Source organism: Enhydra lutris, unplaced genomic scaffold, assembly GCF_002288905.1.
Source record: "Enhydra lutris kenyoni isolate GAN:26980312 unplaced genomic scaffold, ASM228890v2 scaffoldscaffold68, whole genome shotgun sequence".
Classification (NCBI taxonomy): Eukaryota; Metazoa; Chordata; class Mammalia; order Carnivora; family Mustelidae; genus Enhydra; species Enhydra lutris.
The window spans coordinates 8,999,191-9,018,118 of record NW_019154152.1 but is presented as its reverse complement, the minus strand read 5'-3'; the positions used below and the strand labels follow the sequence as shown (position 1 = coordinate 9,018,118).

General features: G+C 42.6%; 2 protein-coding genes across 2 annotated transcripts; one reads left to right on the top strand and one right to left on the bottom strand.

The window, feature by feature from the left end:
• Positions 1-8,182: 8,182 nt before the first annotated feature.
• On the top strand, positions 8,183-9,121 carry LOC111159523 (olfactory receptor 51I2). The gene has a single exon (XM_022522046.1). It carries the CDS (start codon positions 8,183-8,185, stop codon positions 9,119-9,121), a length of 939 nt encoding a protein of 312 aa, XP_022377754.1.
• An 8,607-nt stretch (positions 9,122-17,728) lies between these two features.
• LOC111159549 (olfactory receptor 51I2-like) lies at positions 17,729-18,673 on the bottom strand. The gene has a single exon (XM_022522078.1). The coding sequence runs from the start codon at positions 18,671-18,673 to the stop codon at positions 17,729-17,731; it is 945 nt and encodes a 314-aa protein (XP_022377786.1).
• Positions 18,674-18,928: the final 255 nt, after the last annotated feature.

The window sequence follows — 18,928 nt, the reverse complement described above, 5'->3', positions numbered from 1 at the left end:
GCCATGCCAACAGATACTATGGTCTCTCTTACAAGATATATATACTCCACTGTCCTTAAATACTGGTGTGCAAACCAGAAGGTCATATTTCAGGCAGACACTCCAGACTTTCCTCGGTCTAGAAAGAAGATCTGAAAACTTCTATTCCAAATAAAACATGTTCTGCCACCACCTAACAAACATTTTTCATTGTTTGGACCATAAGGGTGTCAGTTAAGGCTTCCTAAATGTGACTCATTAAGGAAGAAAAGTCAAGAAGATGGAGACTGACACTAAAATGTGGGTCTTTTACACAGGATGTGGATGAGCATAAATATGGTCACACAAAAGTGCCATTAAATATACATCTTTATACTCCTACACACACTTAAACATTCAGATCTATCCGTGGGGACTATCTTACATCACACACACAGAAACCATCATGCACTCCTTTGGTCACACTCAACACCATCACAACCACAGAATTTGGGGAGAGTCATAGCTACTCACTGACATTATACAATGTTTCAGATATCCTCTCATATGTACACTCTCCAGAATACAGACTTATAAACACACACATGCACACACTCACACACACACTCACATACACACACAGTGCCACAAATAATACATCAGTATTAAGAGACCCACAGTAATATCCCCACAAATTACATTCCCATGACATATTCAATCCTAAAAATCTAGCTAAGATTGAATACCACGAGGTTGAATGACTTCAGTTCATTTGGTTCTGTGATCTTGTCTCCAGCTGCATATCCAACAGTTAGGTTTATGAGACAATAATTCAAATTGCAGTCAAACAAAAGCATGGAATACACAGAAGATAAAATCTAGATCTGATGCATTTAAATCTCCTTATCTTTAAGGGTATATGGTTTGGTATTAGGGTTTTTGTTAAGAGGAGACCTAGCATCAGAATCTGTGATCCTTGACTTTGTCAGCAAAAAGATTTGGCTGATGTTTGGAGGGAAAATATGAGAGGCAGAGTCTGTAAGAAGTTGCAGTAAGAGTATTAAAGTTTGGGACACCTTCTAGATAAGGAATCCACATGGGCAGTCCAAAGGATGGACACTCACTGGGTGGCAGACGGTTCTTTTTCCTGTAGCTGGATGTACTGGTCTGTGAGTCCAGCTGGGGAGAGTAACATCAGCTCATTTTCCTAAGACTCAAAAATTTATGACCACCCTAGAATCCCAGGGTTTGTTTGTGGTGGGAGGAGGGAATGTGTAAATAATAGAGAAGATGGTATCAATGAGTAGTGAGCTAGGCCATATGAGAATTGCTCCCAGGAGAATCCCATTCTTGGCCTCATCATCCCTGATGTCATCATCCATATCCATTACTATGTGAACCTGTCCTTGATCAGAGGATGCAAACACATGTATGCACACAAACATGCATAGTCTTGGACATTCTAAGACTCCCACAAATATGGCGCTAGTCATATTCAGCCATATTTACTAATATTTGCAGTGCCTCTTTTCAATCCATACACATACAAACAGATAAACACAAATATGTTTTTTTTTTTAAAGATTTTATTTATTTGACACAGAGAGAGATCACAAATAGGCAGAGGGAGACAGAGAGAGAGAGGGAAGCAGGCTCCCTGTTGAGCAGAGAGCCCCATGCGGGGCTTGATCCCAGGACCCTGGGATCATGACCTGAGCCGAAGGCAGAGGCTTAACCCACTGAGCCATCCAGGCGCCCCCACAAATATGTTTAATTGCCCAAATCTCTAATCAGTCACCTATCTAGACACACCAAACACACCAGACTCTCTCTATTCTTTCATTAATTATAGAGACTCCTGTAGATTATGGACATAATCTTATAAATCATTGGAGACTCATATGCATCCTTGAAGAAATAATATATTTCAAATATATCCCTATGATCACATATCCAAAAGTATACATTTCAAACCTATCCACATTCTCATTAAGAGATCAACAAGACATTCAATGACTGTCCACCACATCTATTCATGGATTCATATTAGGAGTTTAAATGCATTGCATATTTTTGTACAAATGTATGTCAGCATCCACAAGCTTGCTTCCTATTTAAGCATTCCCTTGACTCCAACACTTTATGGAGCCTAAAAATTACAAACTTACTTCCATTCAAATAAAACCAAGGAAAAATTTTTTAAACCCCACATTTTCGAGCATTATTCTCCTCTAGGTGTTGTTTTCAAAACTGACGTTATACAGAGCAGCAGTGCCTATTCTTGCAAAGAAGCTAAATACTGAAAAACTGATCCATTCAACAGTGCAAAAATTCTTCAGAGACTTCCTAGAAATAGGTCATAAACATATTTCACAAGAAAATCAATGCATTTATCAAAACTTATCAAATGTAAATTCTGTGCATTATACGTCTGAAAGAAATCAAAGGACTATACAAATTGTTAAACTTCAGTTAATAATAAGCATACTGAACTATTTAGGGTGAAGTGCATTGATGCTGCAACTTATTTTGAAATGAATAGTAAGATAAATGGACTGAGGGATGATAGAGAAATGGTTACCTAGATAGATACTTGATAAAGCAAGTATAATAAAATATCAAGGATCTGTGGTAAGTGGAATGATGCTCTCTATAAAATTATTTCAATTTTGAGTGTTTGAAATTGTACCTGATAAAACGTTCAGGATTTTTTTAACTACTTGGGGGAACAACCTACTCCAACCTGAGGTCTACAGTATGCTGATCCTCGTCAGAACTCATACAGAGGGGGTATGGGGGAATCCCCCATACGTCAGCACCAGGTCCAACACTCCTGTCCAATTCCTGACTCACTGGGAGGGACTTGGACATTCAGTCAGAGCCGAAGGTCAACCTAGTTCAGCTCTGGCCCCCCGGTCCACTGTCCACCACCCGGCAGGGACAAGGGACAAGCAATCAGAAGCCAAGTGTCCCTCCATGGGGAAGGAAGTTGCCCCAAGCCAAGGGCCTCATAAAACAAGGCATCTCCAAGGGATGGCTCAACATGGCTCTCCATCCCTAATCCCACCCAGTAGCTTTGACTCTGGCCCTGCTCCCTGGATGGATATAAGATACGGTAGTAGGGGTAGAGAAACAGAGGCAAAGGGTGTTTACCTCATGGTGCCAAATAATATGAATAATAAAATAAAAATAAAATGAAGCAAGACATAGACCATTCTTTTGAAAGAACACGCCACATTAAAAACCACAGTGAAAATTCAACCATCTCAAGTCCCCATTGAAACCAACTCTGATCATCCCTTGTATAAACTCAGTACTTATATGTATTATGGAGTACATTTATGTACTTAGGTAATGGATATCTTTTTATCTGGCTAAAGAATCCAATATATAGGGGGAGCTTGTTTTGTCCCAAGGTCAGCTGCTTATTAACAAGTAAACACTCATGTTATCCCTGTGTCCCACCCTAGAAGCATCTGGCTCCTTCCCCAGACTGCTCTCCACAGTGGAGACTACAGATCCCTGTAGAGCCAACTGTAACAGTGCTACCACTGCTTTCATGGCAGAAATAAACAATGCTATAAGGAAAGAGTCATGAAAACTACTTGAGTTGTTTAGGCTTTAAGAATTTCAGTTTTGATTGTGTGCCAGTCTTGAAGTAGTTACCTGAGAAATCTGGTTATCTGGCTTTGAGAGAAAAGATAATCAGAATCTCTACCCCTCAGAACACTAGAAATTCAACAACTTTCCTCCTCAATGTGTTACAGTGAGTCCACCCCTTGCACGGTGCTGCCTATGAGTCTGAAAGTCCATGAGAGATCCCGGAGCTTATAGTGTTACTGATACCATCACCCTGCAGTGAATGAATGAATGATGCTTCGCTTCAGTAGCAAGGATGGGCCTCTTTACCCTCAGATCCACTACTCACCCTTCTGTAGCTCTTCCTCTATCATTACATGAATATCTGAGACTCCACCTGGGTTCAGGTGTCAACAGCATCAGCAGACAGGGGGAATATCACTCACTCCACTCTCCTGCCCGAAGTTAAGTAACCAGCAGGGGTCTGCCTCTGTGCCATGGCTCCAGCTTCTGCTGGGCAAGGTCACCTTGGCCTGGGGCTCTCCCACCTAGGCGTAGCAGTCAGTGGCTTCCTTTGCTGCAAATCTCTAGGTGTTATTCCCTTCTGCTGGTCAGTTTCTCTCCTCTTTTGAAACCTGTGTAAACAATTCCCAGAGCAAAGCTCATTATTTTATCTTACCAGTTATTATGTTACTTTTTCTCTGACTCAATCCCACTCTTTATGTTATTCTTTGTGATTCTGGGGCTGGAACTCTGCAACTGACACTTCCCCTTTGCCAGCCAGTTCCCAAGATCTGCTAAGGAGGTAAAGCAGCCTCAGTGAGAAGGAATTCCAGAGCATTATTGGTTCCATTTTGCACCTTTCCACATTTCCAGAAGGTGTCTTACCATGACCTATGAAACACCTCAGAACAAGCCAGGGAGGTCCCCACCCACCCTTGCTGCCCCATGCAGGGGCTTGCGTCCCAGGCACACAAGCCTCATGTCTGAACTCGAGACCCCAGCACCACCTAAACAGCACCCACCCTTCAAAGTCTCAGTTTCAGCTTCACATTAAGAATCACAGATCTGATAAAGCTTAGAATGAATTTAGAGCTTTGGAATTCAGCGGGAAGAGCTTAGGCGGCAGAATTCCATGCGGAGGAAATGATGGGAGCACAATGATGGAAGCACAAAACCTGAACTAGAGCACCATTTGAGAACCTATACAAGGTACGGTAATAACTCTTCCTGAACTGTGTTGTTAAATTTTCTGCTTATATCTTATTTGTTGCGCTTGGTCAACAGATGACATAACCCTGAACCTTTCTCTTACACCCATGCCCAGCCATCACTAATGGTGTCTTGCAGTGGGTAGAGAATTGGACGGGCTGATTAATTGCTGGGTTCTTTTTCAGAAACAGGAACACATGCTTTATTCTCAATGGTCCTTAAGGACCTCTAGAGGCTAAAACTCTCCTGATGCATTTTCAGACACAAAGCAGCATCACCCTGCTCTCTCCAGAGGCTTAGAATTAGATACAAAAGGGGCAGGTAGGAATTCACTGGAGCAGATAGAGAAGGGCGTGTTGTTCCTCCAGTGTCTCTCCCTCTTTCTGGCTTCCGGTAAGTTCTGAGATCCATTAGGGTGCAGCTAGCTGACTCCTTGAACACTGCTCTAAGAAAGAGTGCAACTGGGAAGGCAGTGGAGGGAGGAGAAGAGGGAGAGAGTGCCTGGAGGTTAGTAGAGCCAGCAGTGCAGGTGCAAGACCCTGGAATGGGGGTTCCTTCATGGGCACTGCCACTAACTATGGAACTCTGGCTAATACACTCTGTTTCTGCCCATAGCTCAGCTTGCAGGTTCAATGTCCTTTGAATCCATGTTGCTAGGACTCATTAACATTGTAGCAGTTCAGGGAGGAAAGTCTGCTCAGGACAAGGGCAAATTTCTGAAATCCTGGAGCAAAGTGTTCACAGTCTACAAAATGGATCGACTAACATTACCAAACTTTGCATTTGATTATGAATTCTTTTTTTTTTTTTGCTTTTATTTTTTTTTAATTTTAATATGTGATGTTAGTCACCATATAGAACATCATTAGTTTTTGATGTAGGGTCCCATGATACATTGTTTGCCTATAACACCCAGTGCTCTATTCAGTACATGCCCTCCTTCATACCCATCACCCAGTTACCCCATCTCCCCACTCCTCTGAAACCCTCAGTTTGTTTCCTTTAGTCCCTACTCTCTCATGGTTTGTCTCCCCCTCTGATTTCCCACTCTTCTTTTTTCCCTTCCTTCTAAGGTCCCCAGTGCTATTCCTTATGTTCCACATATAAGTGAAACCGTATGGTAATTGTCTTCCTCTGTTTGACTTATTTCACTTATAATCCCCTCCAGTTTGCTCTATATCTATGCAAATGGTGACTATGAATTCTGAGATAAGGTATGTAAAGTTACCCAGGAGATAAAAGAATAAAGAAATCGGCTAGTCCCAAACTCCACAGGAGCTGGGTTTGCCGAGCATCTCTAATCTTCTATTCCTGTCCTTGATTTCAAGGCTGTTTCATCAGAAGACCACTGTGTCATCCCCCAGCTGTTCATCCTCTATGTGAGGCTTCTTGCACAGCAAACTTTCATAAGCATTGTCTTTGACTAGAAATTAAAATGTGAAAGAACATCAGAGCCCTAAAGGATCATAAAATACATCACAAAAAAGAGTGGTAAGGGGAAAGAGGCTCCGTGTAGAAAGAGAACTAGTTTCTCCCAAGTTCACACGGCCAGGGCAAACTCACACGGCCAGGGCAAGCCAGAGCAGGTTAGTGAGTCCAGAGCTCCTCACCCCCTCCAGCAACCTGTCCCCTAAACCACATGGTCCACATGTGGCGACAGAGAAAGGAAGGGTTCTGAGTTCTGGGGGCCCAGGAACTCAAGTCCACCTTTGGAGACAGGGACTTCCACATCTTCTTTGCCCCATGAATCTGCCTGCGACCATCTCCTTGGTCCAAGAGCACCTTTGAAGTCTCCATCCAGAAATGTGGACTCTATTCCCCTTTCAACTTCTTCTCTTCCCCCCTCAATGGTGCCTCCAAGACTGAAGAAGATATTAGAGTCTTACAGATCTTTACTCAAACTGAGGCATTGCCACCTATTGACTATGCTCTGAGAGGCCTGCTCACAGCCAGGAGCCTCCACCTCAAGGTCAAGGATGAACTGAGGAAACATATAGAAAATTCCTTGCAGATTATCTGACATGCAATGTGCTCAGTACACGTAGCTTTCCCATCATTTATTTCCTTTCTTCCCAAGCTTCCAGAGAACCCAGGAGGTGAGTCACTTCTGGGAATGATCAGGAATGTGATCCTGGGACTGTCAAGCAGCCTTTTTTTCCACAAATACTAAAATGTAGATGTCTACACACAGATTGGCTTTGGCCTGCCCTGCAGAGAATCCTGCTCATTGAAGACTGGTTTCTTCGTCGTTTTTTTGTTCGTTTGTTTGTTTTGTTTTGTTTTCTGTTCCTTTCACTTTTGCTCACTCATCTTCTGGTATTTCTCCCCTAAATTCCTTTACTGAAGGTTGTATGAAGAATAGGACTTGTGGTCAGGGAGGAGGAAAAAAGGGAAAAATGGGGTAGTTCAGCCAAACAACCATATGTGTGGAGGGAGACAGGCCTGTGTAGACTGAGCTCTATGACCAAAAGGGATGCAATCCATCACGCAGAGAAGTGGCCGCTGACTTCTTGTCAACCTCAGAGCAATCCGGGTCCTATAGTACCCCGGATAATCCAGGAATGTTCCCCATGTGATGAGGCTGCATTAGTCCTCAAGGGAGCATTTCTGGGGCCTGTGGCTAACTAGGCATCCCGTGTCCCCTTCCTCCTCCATCTGATCAGCAAGGACTTTGAGATCATACTCCAGCCTTGCTTTGCTAGGGTTGGGAGAGGAAGGGGAAATGGAAAATATTTCAGGAGTTCCTCTCCCAAAGGAGGGTGCCTTAGCCTGAAACAGTTCTGCCTGACAGAAAGCCTTCCAGCCCTGTCTATCTTCATCCATGATGAGGCAATGAAGGTGAAGGAGTTTCCAGAACATCAGAATAACAGGACAATACAAACTGTAATCACACTCACAGAGAAATCATTGTGATTAAGGTCTGGGAATGCAGTCAGTAACATGTGTCACTGTCCGAAGAGCTGAGTAAGGCAGTGCCAGAGGCTGTGTCTGCCTGGTAAGGGCTTCATAACATGAGTTCCTGATGACTCAAACTCTCACCGTTCTTTCTACTAACTACCTGTGAATTGGACTTATTTCTGTTCAGTGCTCCTTCAAGGACACATTAAAGTTGTGGATAACATAGCTTAACATAATAGGACTTGTACATTTTCTTGTACCTAATGGAGATCTGTGAAACATTGATCATTGTCTCCTTTCATGTGTAAAGCAGAGGGTTATTAGCCCAGCTTGTAGCCTGATGATGGGGAAACATGAAGAAAAGAAGTTTGCCAATGTTTTCCCCTGACCAGTGATTTCAGGAAGGCAACAGTTTCTACTGAGGACTTCATGCCTTGTGCGTGCTACTCCCTGGCTTTGTGTCCTCCAGTAAGGGCAACTCTCAGAAGTCCTCCAGGTCCGATCCTGTTAAGCGTGTGGCTAACTTGCCCCTGCCATGGGACTGTTCAATGTCACTCATCCTGCTGCCTTCCTCCTGACTGGCATCCCTGGTCTGGAGAGCGCTCACTCCTGGCTAGCAGGGCCTCTCTGCATGATGTACGCTGTGGCCCTCGGAGCCAACGCTCTGATCCTACAGGCCGTGCGAGTGAAGCCCAGCCTCCACGAGCCCATGTACTACTTCCTATCCATGCTGTCCTTCAGTGACTTGGCCATGTCCATGGCCACATTGCCCACGGTGCTCAGAACCTTCTGCCTCAATGCCCGCAATATTGCCTTTGATGCCTGCTTCATCCAGATGTTTCTCATTCATTCCTTCTCCATGATGGAGTCAGGGATTCTGCTGGCCATGAGCTTTGACCGCTATGTGGCCATCTGTGATCCCTTACACTACGCCACTGTGCTCACCAATGGAGTTATTGCTGGAATAGGTGTAGCTGTGACAGCTCGGAGTTTCATCACCTTCTTTCCCCTTCCCTTCCTCTTCAAGAGGCTGCCTATCTGTAGATCCAATGTTCTTTCCCATTCCTACTGCCTGCACCCAGACAGGATCAAGCTGGCCTGTGCTGATATCACTATCAACAGCATCTATGGATTCTTTGTTCTTGTATCCACGTTTGGCATGGACATGATATTTATCTTCCTCTCATATGTGCTCATTCTGCATTCAGTCATGGCCATCGTTTCCCGCAAGGAACGTCTGAAAGCTCTCAACACTTGTGTGTCACATATCTTGGCTGTGCTTGCGTTTTATGTGCCGATGATTGGGGTCTCAGTAGTGCACCGCTTTGGGAAGCATGCCCCACGCTTCGTACACGTCCTCATGTCCAATGTTTACCTCTTTGTCCCTCCTGTGCTCAACCCTCTCATTTATAGCGCCAAGACAAAGGAGATCCGCCGAGCCATTATCCGTATGCTTCGCCCCATCAAAATGTGACTGTCATGTTTGCTTTTAATATCTGATGCTGACTGTAGTCATAAATTATCATCCATGGAGTCATTTTCCTCATCATCCTCATTGTCGTCAGCGGCAGCATCGTCATATCCCAAACGATGAGATAGGCTTGTGTGGTGGAGGAAAAGTAAGCGGTCAGGCAACGGGGCTACTGAACTTGTAATGCAAAACCAGTGATAGTACATTGAGCAGAACTCCGGGGCATTCAGAAAAGGTAAATATTAGAGGTAACTGAGTGATTTGACACTCAAAAGGAAGATTAATCTAAGCTATTCATTTTACTTAAAATAAATGTTGTGGCTATAGCAATAATTAATATATTGTTCTTAAAAGTGTCTGTTTGAAATTACTGATGCACACTGATTCATGTTATTTTCTTAACAATCTCAGGAGGTGTAGAGAATTAAGTCAGGTTTTCAGAGTAACAGAGATAGTACGTGACCCAGATGAGACTCAATACTTGTCTGTCTCCACTGTGTGCACCTGGCGCCAAGGACCCCTCCCACCTTGGGCATTGTTGGCCTCACTACTAATCATACCCCCAGTCTCCTTGCCTTCACCTCCCCTGCTTCAAGTTCACAAAGTGAAATGTGATGGACTGTCAGAACTTGCCATAAGTGTGTGAACAATTATGACTCAGGAGAAATGATAAAACCTGACATCTGGAAGAAACTCCGGATACTTCTCTACTTCTCTTATCTGCTCACCAATCCATCCTCCCACAGGGAAAACAGTACTCGATAGCTGAACCATAAACCCTTGCAGTTTTTGACATTGTACTAAGTGCAGGATTCTCTTGATTTTCTTTTTTGGGATTTTAAGTTTTTCTACACAATGACAAAAGACATTAAAAAATTATGCCTTTCTAGAATTTCCAGCTACAAATCATGGAAAAAGCAGAACAGAGAATATATGATTGAACACTACAAAGTATTTTGAAATTTCTATTGGGTTGGTTTTTCTGCATGCTCTTTCCTTGACAGCAATGTGATTTCCTGGCAGAATTGGAGTGCTCTCAGATGAGGTTTGGGCTCATATAGACCAAATTAAAGCAGATCCTCTGGAGGCTGAACTACCACCAGGGAGGCTGAGCCAGAGACCTCAAGCAACTGAACATAAAGTCATCTAGAGTTTTCCTTTTAATGTAGCTCTCTTGACACAACATGAAGAAGTGGTATCAGGGGCCAGAGGGAGGGAACTATTTCTGAATGGAAACAATGTCAGTATTTGTGATCCAGGTTTCCAAACATGCCCATAAGTGAAACAGGAGACTCCTATAAGTGGCCTTGTCCACTAAATAAAGTAATTTACAAGCATGACTGAGTACCATCACTGACCATGATTTCAAATGGAAAATAAGGAGTCAGACTACGGCCTTTAGTCAGTTTAAATAGTGACCTTTTTGATTCTTACAAAAAGCTCTATACTGTCAAATCGAACAAACATAACATGGAAGACACTAGGAGAAGGAAAGGAAAAGTGAAGGGGGGAAACGAACCATGAGAGACTGTGGACTCTGAGAAACAAACGGAGGGTTAGAGGGGAGGGGCGTGGGGGGATGGGTGAGCCTAGTGGTGGGTATTAAGGAGGGCACATATTGCATGGAACACTGGGTGTGGTGCATAAACAATGAATCTTGGAACATTGCATCAAAAACTAACGATGTATTTATGGTGACTAACATAACACAATAGAAAATAAAAATATATAAAAATTAAAAAATTAAAGAAAATAGTACCAGTGTGTATGCCATGAGAGTCTTGTTGAATGAATACAGAAATGCAAAACAAGAGGGGGAAACTGCAGTATGTGAAAGTGGGAAAACACTCACTGATTCCCACCCTGGGGAGAGAGAGGAAAACCGTCCTATGATTACAGGCCTCACGTTGACAGTCAAGGGTGGAAAGGAAAAAAGACAAGGAGCACTGGGATAGGAGCATCCTGTCAGCACCTCTAGCTCCTCTCGATATTATTTCCACCCTTCTTCCTCCATCATCTGTTAGAAATGGGGCTTGTATGAGGGGATAGAGAAATGATGCTTTTAGGGTTCTCTTCCTCTTGTGAGGCAGGTGCCATAACTTAGAGGCAGCCCTGCATCCTTCAACCTGAGAAGGCCAATAAGAACACCACATTTCTGGTTTATGTACAGACTCTCTTTGCCTCTTTGTATATAAGAAGTTTTCTTTGAACTCACCACTTTTCCCTATCAAAATGGGAAAATACCCAGATTTGGGGCAACCAAAAAGGAGAAAAGAAAAATTGTGTACTTCTTTTGTTATAGACCCTTTAGGTCTACCTCATAAATTAGGTCACCTTAGAAATTGGCTAATAACCATAGCTCATCTAAGCTTGCAGGGGAACTACAGTGAGGTTTGTGGGGGGAAAAAAGCTCTGAGTAATAAAAGTCATGTTTTTGCATGGTCTTGTCAGGGGTGTCAATCTCATCCCCCAGGGCCTGTGTTGGCTGGGTCTATGAAGGGACAGACAGAAGAAACTAGAACAAGAATTATGGCAGTGTTGAACTCCTGCCCCCCGTGCATCATAGTAAGACTCATAGGAAAACCCATACAAGTAGAATGTAATGCAGAATTGAGAAAACACACATCCATTGTCAGGGGCCCTTCTATGGGATTAATACCTGTGTGAGCCCAGGAACCAGGAGAACTTGCAGAAACAAGAGCGTGGTAGCAGAGGGTCATGGACAGGCCCCTGGGCATGGCTGACCATCAGTCCCACTTGTTCAGTACCCCTGAGGTATAGCCCCACCTCCAGGAATCCATCCTCAGACCTGGTCAGTTCTGCTAGGAGGAGTCAGCTTCATGCCACAGCTGTGATTCAGCAGGATGAGAAGAGCTCCTTCCTAGATACTGTTATGCAAAAGGAGATCTAGGAGCAGGGGCACAGACTGTTTCTTCTGATTTAGGGTTCTCCACAGCAAGGGCATTGCCTCACTGGGAGGATAGCCTCCTCTCTCGCTGTGCCGCTCTCTCGCTGTGCCCCTGTGAGGTGGGCTCAGGACGCTGCGCTGTGCTATTTCATTTCAGAGAGGAGGGGATCCATGTGCTGGGGACTCTGCATTGAGCACAGGCAACCAGAGGCCCTCCACACAGCTGAGTGGGGTGTGTGCCCTGAAGAAGGCTCAGGTTTCATAGACACAACAAAGGGCTCATGAAGTCAGCCATCCCTTTGTGAACTACCATCCTCCTGCCTCAAACAAGTAATTGAGTCCTGCTGAGGCATCACACCATGCAGGGGAAGAGAAGACCATTATCAGGCAATGCCTGGATGTGAATGTTTACTGGGAAGGTCTTGGAGAGGATATACTGCTAGTTGACCGATAGGCTGGGCGTCAGCACTCAAGGCTCCTTACTCCTGACCCTGTCCTTGGAATGTGCCTAGCATTTGTCTTGCCCCTCCTAAATGCTGTCCAAGGACATGACCTTGAGATAGTCCTGTGTTGCTGAGACCATGTGGATAGCATAGAGGCTGAGCCCAAATAAGGCTTCTATATAAACTTTCAAGATTCTGACAGCAGGTGTAAAGATGTACTGGCTTTCAGCCACACAAGATAAACCGAGTATGTAAGCTCCTTTGGTTGTTAAGTCTGCTGCCTACCAATCTGGAGTGGCCTGCCTCTTTTCTTGGGCTCTTCCTGTCCTCAAATACAGAGACCAGTTTCAAATGACACTCGGGACTCTCGTGAGGATCTTTCAAACCAACATCAGTAGCCAACGTTTTGTTTCATGGGATTTGCCTTACTAGGAGTAGGTGGATGTGGTTTGTGTTTATATTTATATTATGAAGTGTTTTTATTCCTTTATTTCTTCTTTTACCCATGAAAAACTTGTTTATTGAATATATATTAGAAAATAAAGATACATTATTTGTTAAATGGTTTATTTACTTTGTTTTGTACATGTGTCGCTCAGGAGTCAGCTGAAACCACCTAAATATTGGATATTTTACTGAAATTTGCATAAGCCCCCAACAATCTTCAAATAGAACATGTAATCCCAGCCAAACCTACACATTTCCACTGTCGTGCATCACTCTCCGACAGCATGGATGTGCGGCAAGCTTTACTAAAAATTTAGATTATAAACAGATCTCAACTAACAGAAATACAACAAACAGAACTGGTGATTTGACAATCTTGATCTTACATCTTTTATTGGCAGTCATGGTGCTCAGAAAAATTTCTTTCTCAAGTGTTTATCAATCTCCTTTTCCCCAGCAGAGATATTTAGACACTCTCCTTTATTCAACCCCAAGTGAAAAAGGAAAAAAAAAAAAAAAGTACTGGTTTTTTATGGGATTGGATATAATTCTGGCAACACATTATTTTCCTTATAAGCTTTACTGTTTGTTTGCTTAAAGAAAACACAGCAGCTCACTCCTTTATTTGTTCCTTCAACAGTACTTATTGTGACCTACAATGTGGGAGCAACTGTGTTTGATTTGAGGGCTCCGTGATTACAGAATTTAGTTGTTAGGGTTTGTGAGCGATACCTATCTGAAGGGAGCTGGAAGGAATATGCCAAAGTCTCCCAAGATGTATTTACTAACTATTCCTTTTAAATACCCCCTTGCACAGCCACACCACATTTTGAAAGGCTGCAGTGTGACAAAGAATGTGACTGAAAGGGATCTGGTCCATCTTCATGCAAACTGTGGCAGGGCAGAATAAAGGCTGGGAATCTCCCGCTGTTTTTTAAGCAAGCATCCCATATTAAAAACCAGGAGAAACAAAATTCCTAGGTGGCCATCAGTATTTTTACCATGGAAGACAGCCTGTAAGCAAGAGTGGCTCAGTAAAATTTAAATACTAGTCTTGACAGTCAGGTGCATTGTCTCTGATGGAGATGAAGTCTTGAATGTCAAACAGGTTAGAAGTGGTAGAGCACTAAGTGGCTTTTTCTGTATTTGACATTTGACATGACATGGTGTAAACTAAATCTACTGTGGATTTTAACAGAAAAATCTGGGAGTCAGCAACTTCATAAACAGGTCTTTGACTAAAATTTCTAAAAATGTAGATGCAAGTAAAATAAATCTGAAACTCAAACAAAAAAATTTCTGTGAAACAGATATCCAAACATTGTATGCTTGGGTTACAAACACTAGAGTGGAAATATTCCCAATTCATTTATTCAGCAAGGATGGAGATTAATGATAACATTTCTCAGGAAATACCATTCAATATTTAGAAAATCCTAATATGTGCAAGAACATGTTTACAAATAATGTAGAAAAACAAGTTTATGGTTTTCAGGGGGAAAGAAAATTATAAGCAAAATTCAGGTATAAATTGGAAAACTGGACCCTACTTTTGAAACTGATTCTGATTTATTTTCAGCATAATTTCTTAACCGTGTTAGTCTTCAGACCACACAAAATATTATAAACAGGTTTATAAATTTATCATTTATTTAGATATCAGTACATTTGGATATCAGATTGAATACTATATCTTTCCTGTTTGAACAAATGCAGTTTATGTCAGAAAGAAAAGCCTTTTTTAAACATACTGCTAATTAGGGACTTGGCCAGTATTTTTTAGGCAGCCATTAAACATACATATACACATGCATATATAATGGATTTTTTTTCTACACTAATAAATTAAGGTCTTTTCATTTTCTGCCTCCTCAATAAACTCCTCTTTAACCCATAGTCAATATAAACAGGTTATATATATATATATATAACTTGTTATATATATATATATAACAATATTGACTAATATAATAGTCAATATAAACAGGTTATAGTTACTGTGTGTATATGTGTGTGTGTGTACACCCCAGTGGTCCTTATCCAATCAAGAACTGGAAGATGAGTAGTTCTAACACTGAAAGGAATTTCTATCACTTTTTTGTGCTTTTTGTCCCTTATTTATTTCAGAGCTTAGCTCAGCATGTCCATATTCAACTGCTGAGACAGGCACAAGAAAGCATCTCCCAGTGTCACCCGCTCATTGTTATCAGTAACCCGTTCAATTAGCCACATACCCAGTGCTTATCACAGGTTTCTCATTCCATGTGGGTTTGCTAAAGGAATATATAAGGCATCACTGCACAAAACCATGACAGAAATATTTTGTGTTACACCTGGCACTCACTTTGCTCCTTATTCTGTGACTTTTCAATTCTCTGGTTGAATTCAGAGATATGATTAAAAAACAAAAAAGAAACCTAAGAAATACTGAAGTCAGTCATATGGTTTCTAATTTTCAGTTATAGATACCAGAGCAGTAAGCTATAAAACATTTTTTTTTAAAGATTTTATTTATTTATTTGACAGACAGAGACCACAAGTAGGCAGGGAGGCAGGCAGAGAGAGAGAGGAGGAAGCAGGCTCCCCGCTGAGCAGAGAGCTCTATGCGGGGCTTGATCCCAGGACTCCGGGATCATGACCTGAGCCCAAGGCAGAGGCTTTAACCCACTGAGCCACCCAGGCGCCCCTAAAACATTTTTTGAAAAAGAAGAAAGATTCCTATCATAACCATGACTTTAAGGGCCATGAGTTAATCTTTGTCTTTTTTTTTTTTTTTCCTCTTTCGTTTTTGCTCGTAACTGTGTACAGAGTTAGCTCATATCCAGTTTTTGGACCCAGATATACAGAAGGATGGTTTTCCAGGTGACTGGGAGGGAAATTCTCTGGACTGGGTGGAGATGGCAGGGTAGCATTTCCAGCTTTGTGGCTCTGGGTTTCCCTCTGTTGTTGTGCGAACAGCTCCAAGGAACACTTCTCTTGGAGGCCGCTTGTGTGTCTCAGAGCTAAGGCTCTTTCTAGAGGATGTGTGGATCCCTCCCTCTCTTCCAGCTCTAGACCTTTAAAAGCCTTCCTTCCAAGGGGGGTGGAGCACACCTTTGAGAATTATAGTGCCATGGCACTGTTCTGCACCTGCTTCCCTCAGAGCCTGTATCTGTCACCAGCACCTTCTTTCTTACTCTGTGATCTTTATCTGTTTTATCTGTGGTTTCCTTTTGGCTGAGGTCAAAGCCTCCTGGAAAAGCTTATATGCTGAGCATTTCAGGGATTCTTAAATGCTTAGGAGCACCACAACATTGCTTGATCCTTTCAGGTGCACAAGGACTTAGATCTTATAAAGATTGTTCCCAGTTTCACCAGTCAGTCTCAAAGCCACCACCCAGGTTTCTGCCTAGGTTTCCATCCTCTCCTACTGGGGGTGAGTTTTTGTGATTTGGGGGTTTGTCATTTCCTATTGGACTAAGTTTGGTTATTTGCCTTCACTACACTGCTCCCTACCACATATTTTCTAACTCTGTTTTAGCTATACCTACCTTGATCTAGGGTACTAGTCATTTCTCCATTATCTAATATTGTTGAAGATGTTATCTCTAGGTTTTTATTCTGTTTCTTTTTTTTTTTTTTTTGTAACGGTTGGTTAATTTGACATCTAAGTGTTCACAGGAGATGCAGATCTATATTGCTGCTGTTTAGGGCAATATCATGTCACTCAGTCCTTATGGCTTTATTTTAGAAAAGCTATTTCATGATCTTTTGAGGGGTAAAAACATGGAAAAGGATATTTCTTTAAAATTGATGTTTCTGCTTCAGTGTCTGCTTTTCCCAATCATCCAACAGAGTCAAATTATGCGATAGCCTGTGTACTATCCAATGAAAGCCACCACGTTTGTGTGTACCTCTGCCAACTGGTCATATGGCCTGTGTGGGCTGTGCTATGTATGTTTTGCATGACTCTGCCGAGTATTCCTCTCACCTCATGGCTGTTACTCTAAAAGGATTGTGCTCTCTGAATGTCCTGATATTCCTCAGCCACTGTTCTCTATCTAGCAAGTGCTAAAGTCTCTGGACTTGGGTGCTTACTACAGGCCATGAAAATCCATATTCCAGTAAACTGTGGACCAAACTGGCTTTGCCACTGAAGCAGACTCGCCCCACCATCCATCACTGGTTCTGTTAGCCTTCCAGTTAGAGGGCTTACTGGCTTCCTAGAAGACAGTCATCCCCTCAGTCTACCCAAGGGATGACAGCATATGATTTTTTCCACGAAACTTTTCTCCTTGTTCGAACTTGTAAGTTTCAAGTATTAACATCACTTATATTGCTTAGTCAGAATGGAGAGCATATACATTCCTTTTTAGAAGACTCGAGAATATTCGTATTTATTTTAATAGTGAAAAGTTGGTCACAGTTACTGTGTATTTTAATTTTTCAAGTTTAAAGATACTCAAAAGAATTACTTCTTTAAAATATATTCAGTTATACCTTTGATCTCAAGTAACATAATCTCCATTTATAGTGTGGTTTACATAAGTTTTTCTCTGTTTTGAGAATTACTGGAAAGCATAGGTGTAATTGGTTATCGGGACAAATAAAAGAGTCTAACTGAAGACCCTTGTTAGCTCTGACAGAAGTCACCTATGACAACCTGTGACACAGTTAATTACAACAGGCTGTACCACACAACTAATGGCAGGCACCTAATCATAGGTCCATTTACAGAAGGGGATTAAAACCCTCCAGGGACAAGTATACCCAAGAATCAGCAATAACAACAGATTCCTAGGGCACCTGGCTTTCCAGAAGATCTCTCCCTGATCAGAGCTTAGTCTTCAAAAACATTTTGTATAGCCTCTTACGAATTTCTTTAGTCTTAATGGAATAGATAATTGGGTTGAGCATTGGAGGCACAAAAAGATATACCAGGGACGTGAACTTGTGCACATACTCAGGGGCATGCTTCTGAAACCGATGAACCATGGACACACCAACCATGGGTACATAGAAGATGAGCACAGCACAGATGTGGGACACACATGTGTTGAGTGTCTTCAGCCTCTCCTCCTGGGAGGCAATGGCCAATACAGAGCTCAGTATAAGCACATAGGAGATTAGGATGAGCACTGAGTCTACACCAAAGGCAGAGATAACAATGAACAGTCCATACATGTTGTTGATCGTGGTATCTCCACAGGGCAGGCGGATCAGGTCTGGGTGCAAACAGTAGGAATGGGTTAACACGTTGGCTTTACAGAAAGGTAGCCTCTTCAGAAGGAAGGGCAATGGGAAGACCATGCAGAAGCTGTGGATGATGATGGATATGCCCATGTGAGCCACACGGATATCAGTGAGCACTGAAGAATAATGCAAGGGGTTACAAATGGCCACATAGCGATCGAAACTCATGGCCAGAAGGATCCCAGATTCTGTCCAGGAGAAAAAGTGGATGAAGAACATCTGGGTCAGGCAGGCATCAAAAGCAGTCTCTGGGATATGAAAGCACAAGGCAGCCAGGACAGTGGGTAACGTAGAAAAGGATACACCCAGGTCATTGACAGACAACAGAGACAAGAAGTAGTACATTGGCTGGTGCAAGCTTTGCTCCTCCTTTATGATAAAGAGAATTAGGATGTTGCCCAGGATGGAGATAGCATAAAGCAGCAAGAGGAGGGCAGCTAACCAGTGCTGCAGGCCTTCCATCTCTGGGAAGCCTGTTAGTGTGAAGCTGATAGTGCTAGAGACGTTAGTCCCAAAACTTCCCATGAGGGTCCTTGAGTAGCTTTTGAGGAAATAGAACCAGAGTAAAGTGAAGTCAAACCTTGGGAGACCAGGAGTGGTCACTGCCCTCAGGATAGAAAGGGCAAGATACTTAGCTTCTATGATTGTTAGATCATGAAAGGGTCAGGAAGGAACAGATTAAGGCTGTTTGTTACATCTCGGACTTTCTGCACTTTGACCATATCGACAGATGTGTCTTGGGGTCCAAATCCTTCCCCATAGATATCCTTTGACTCATTT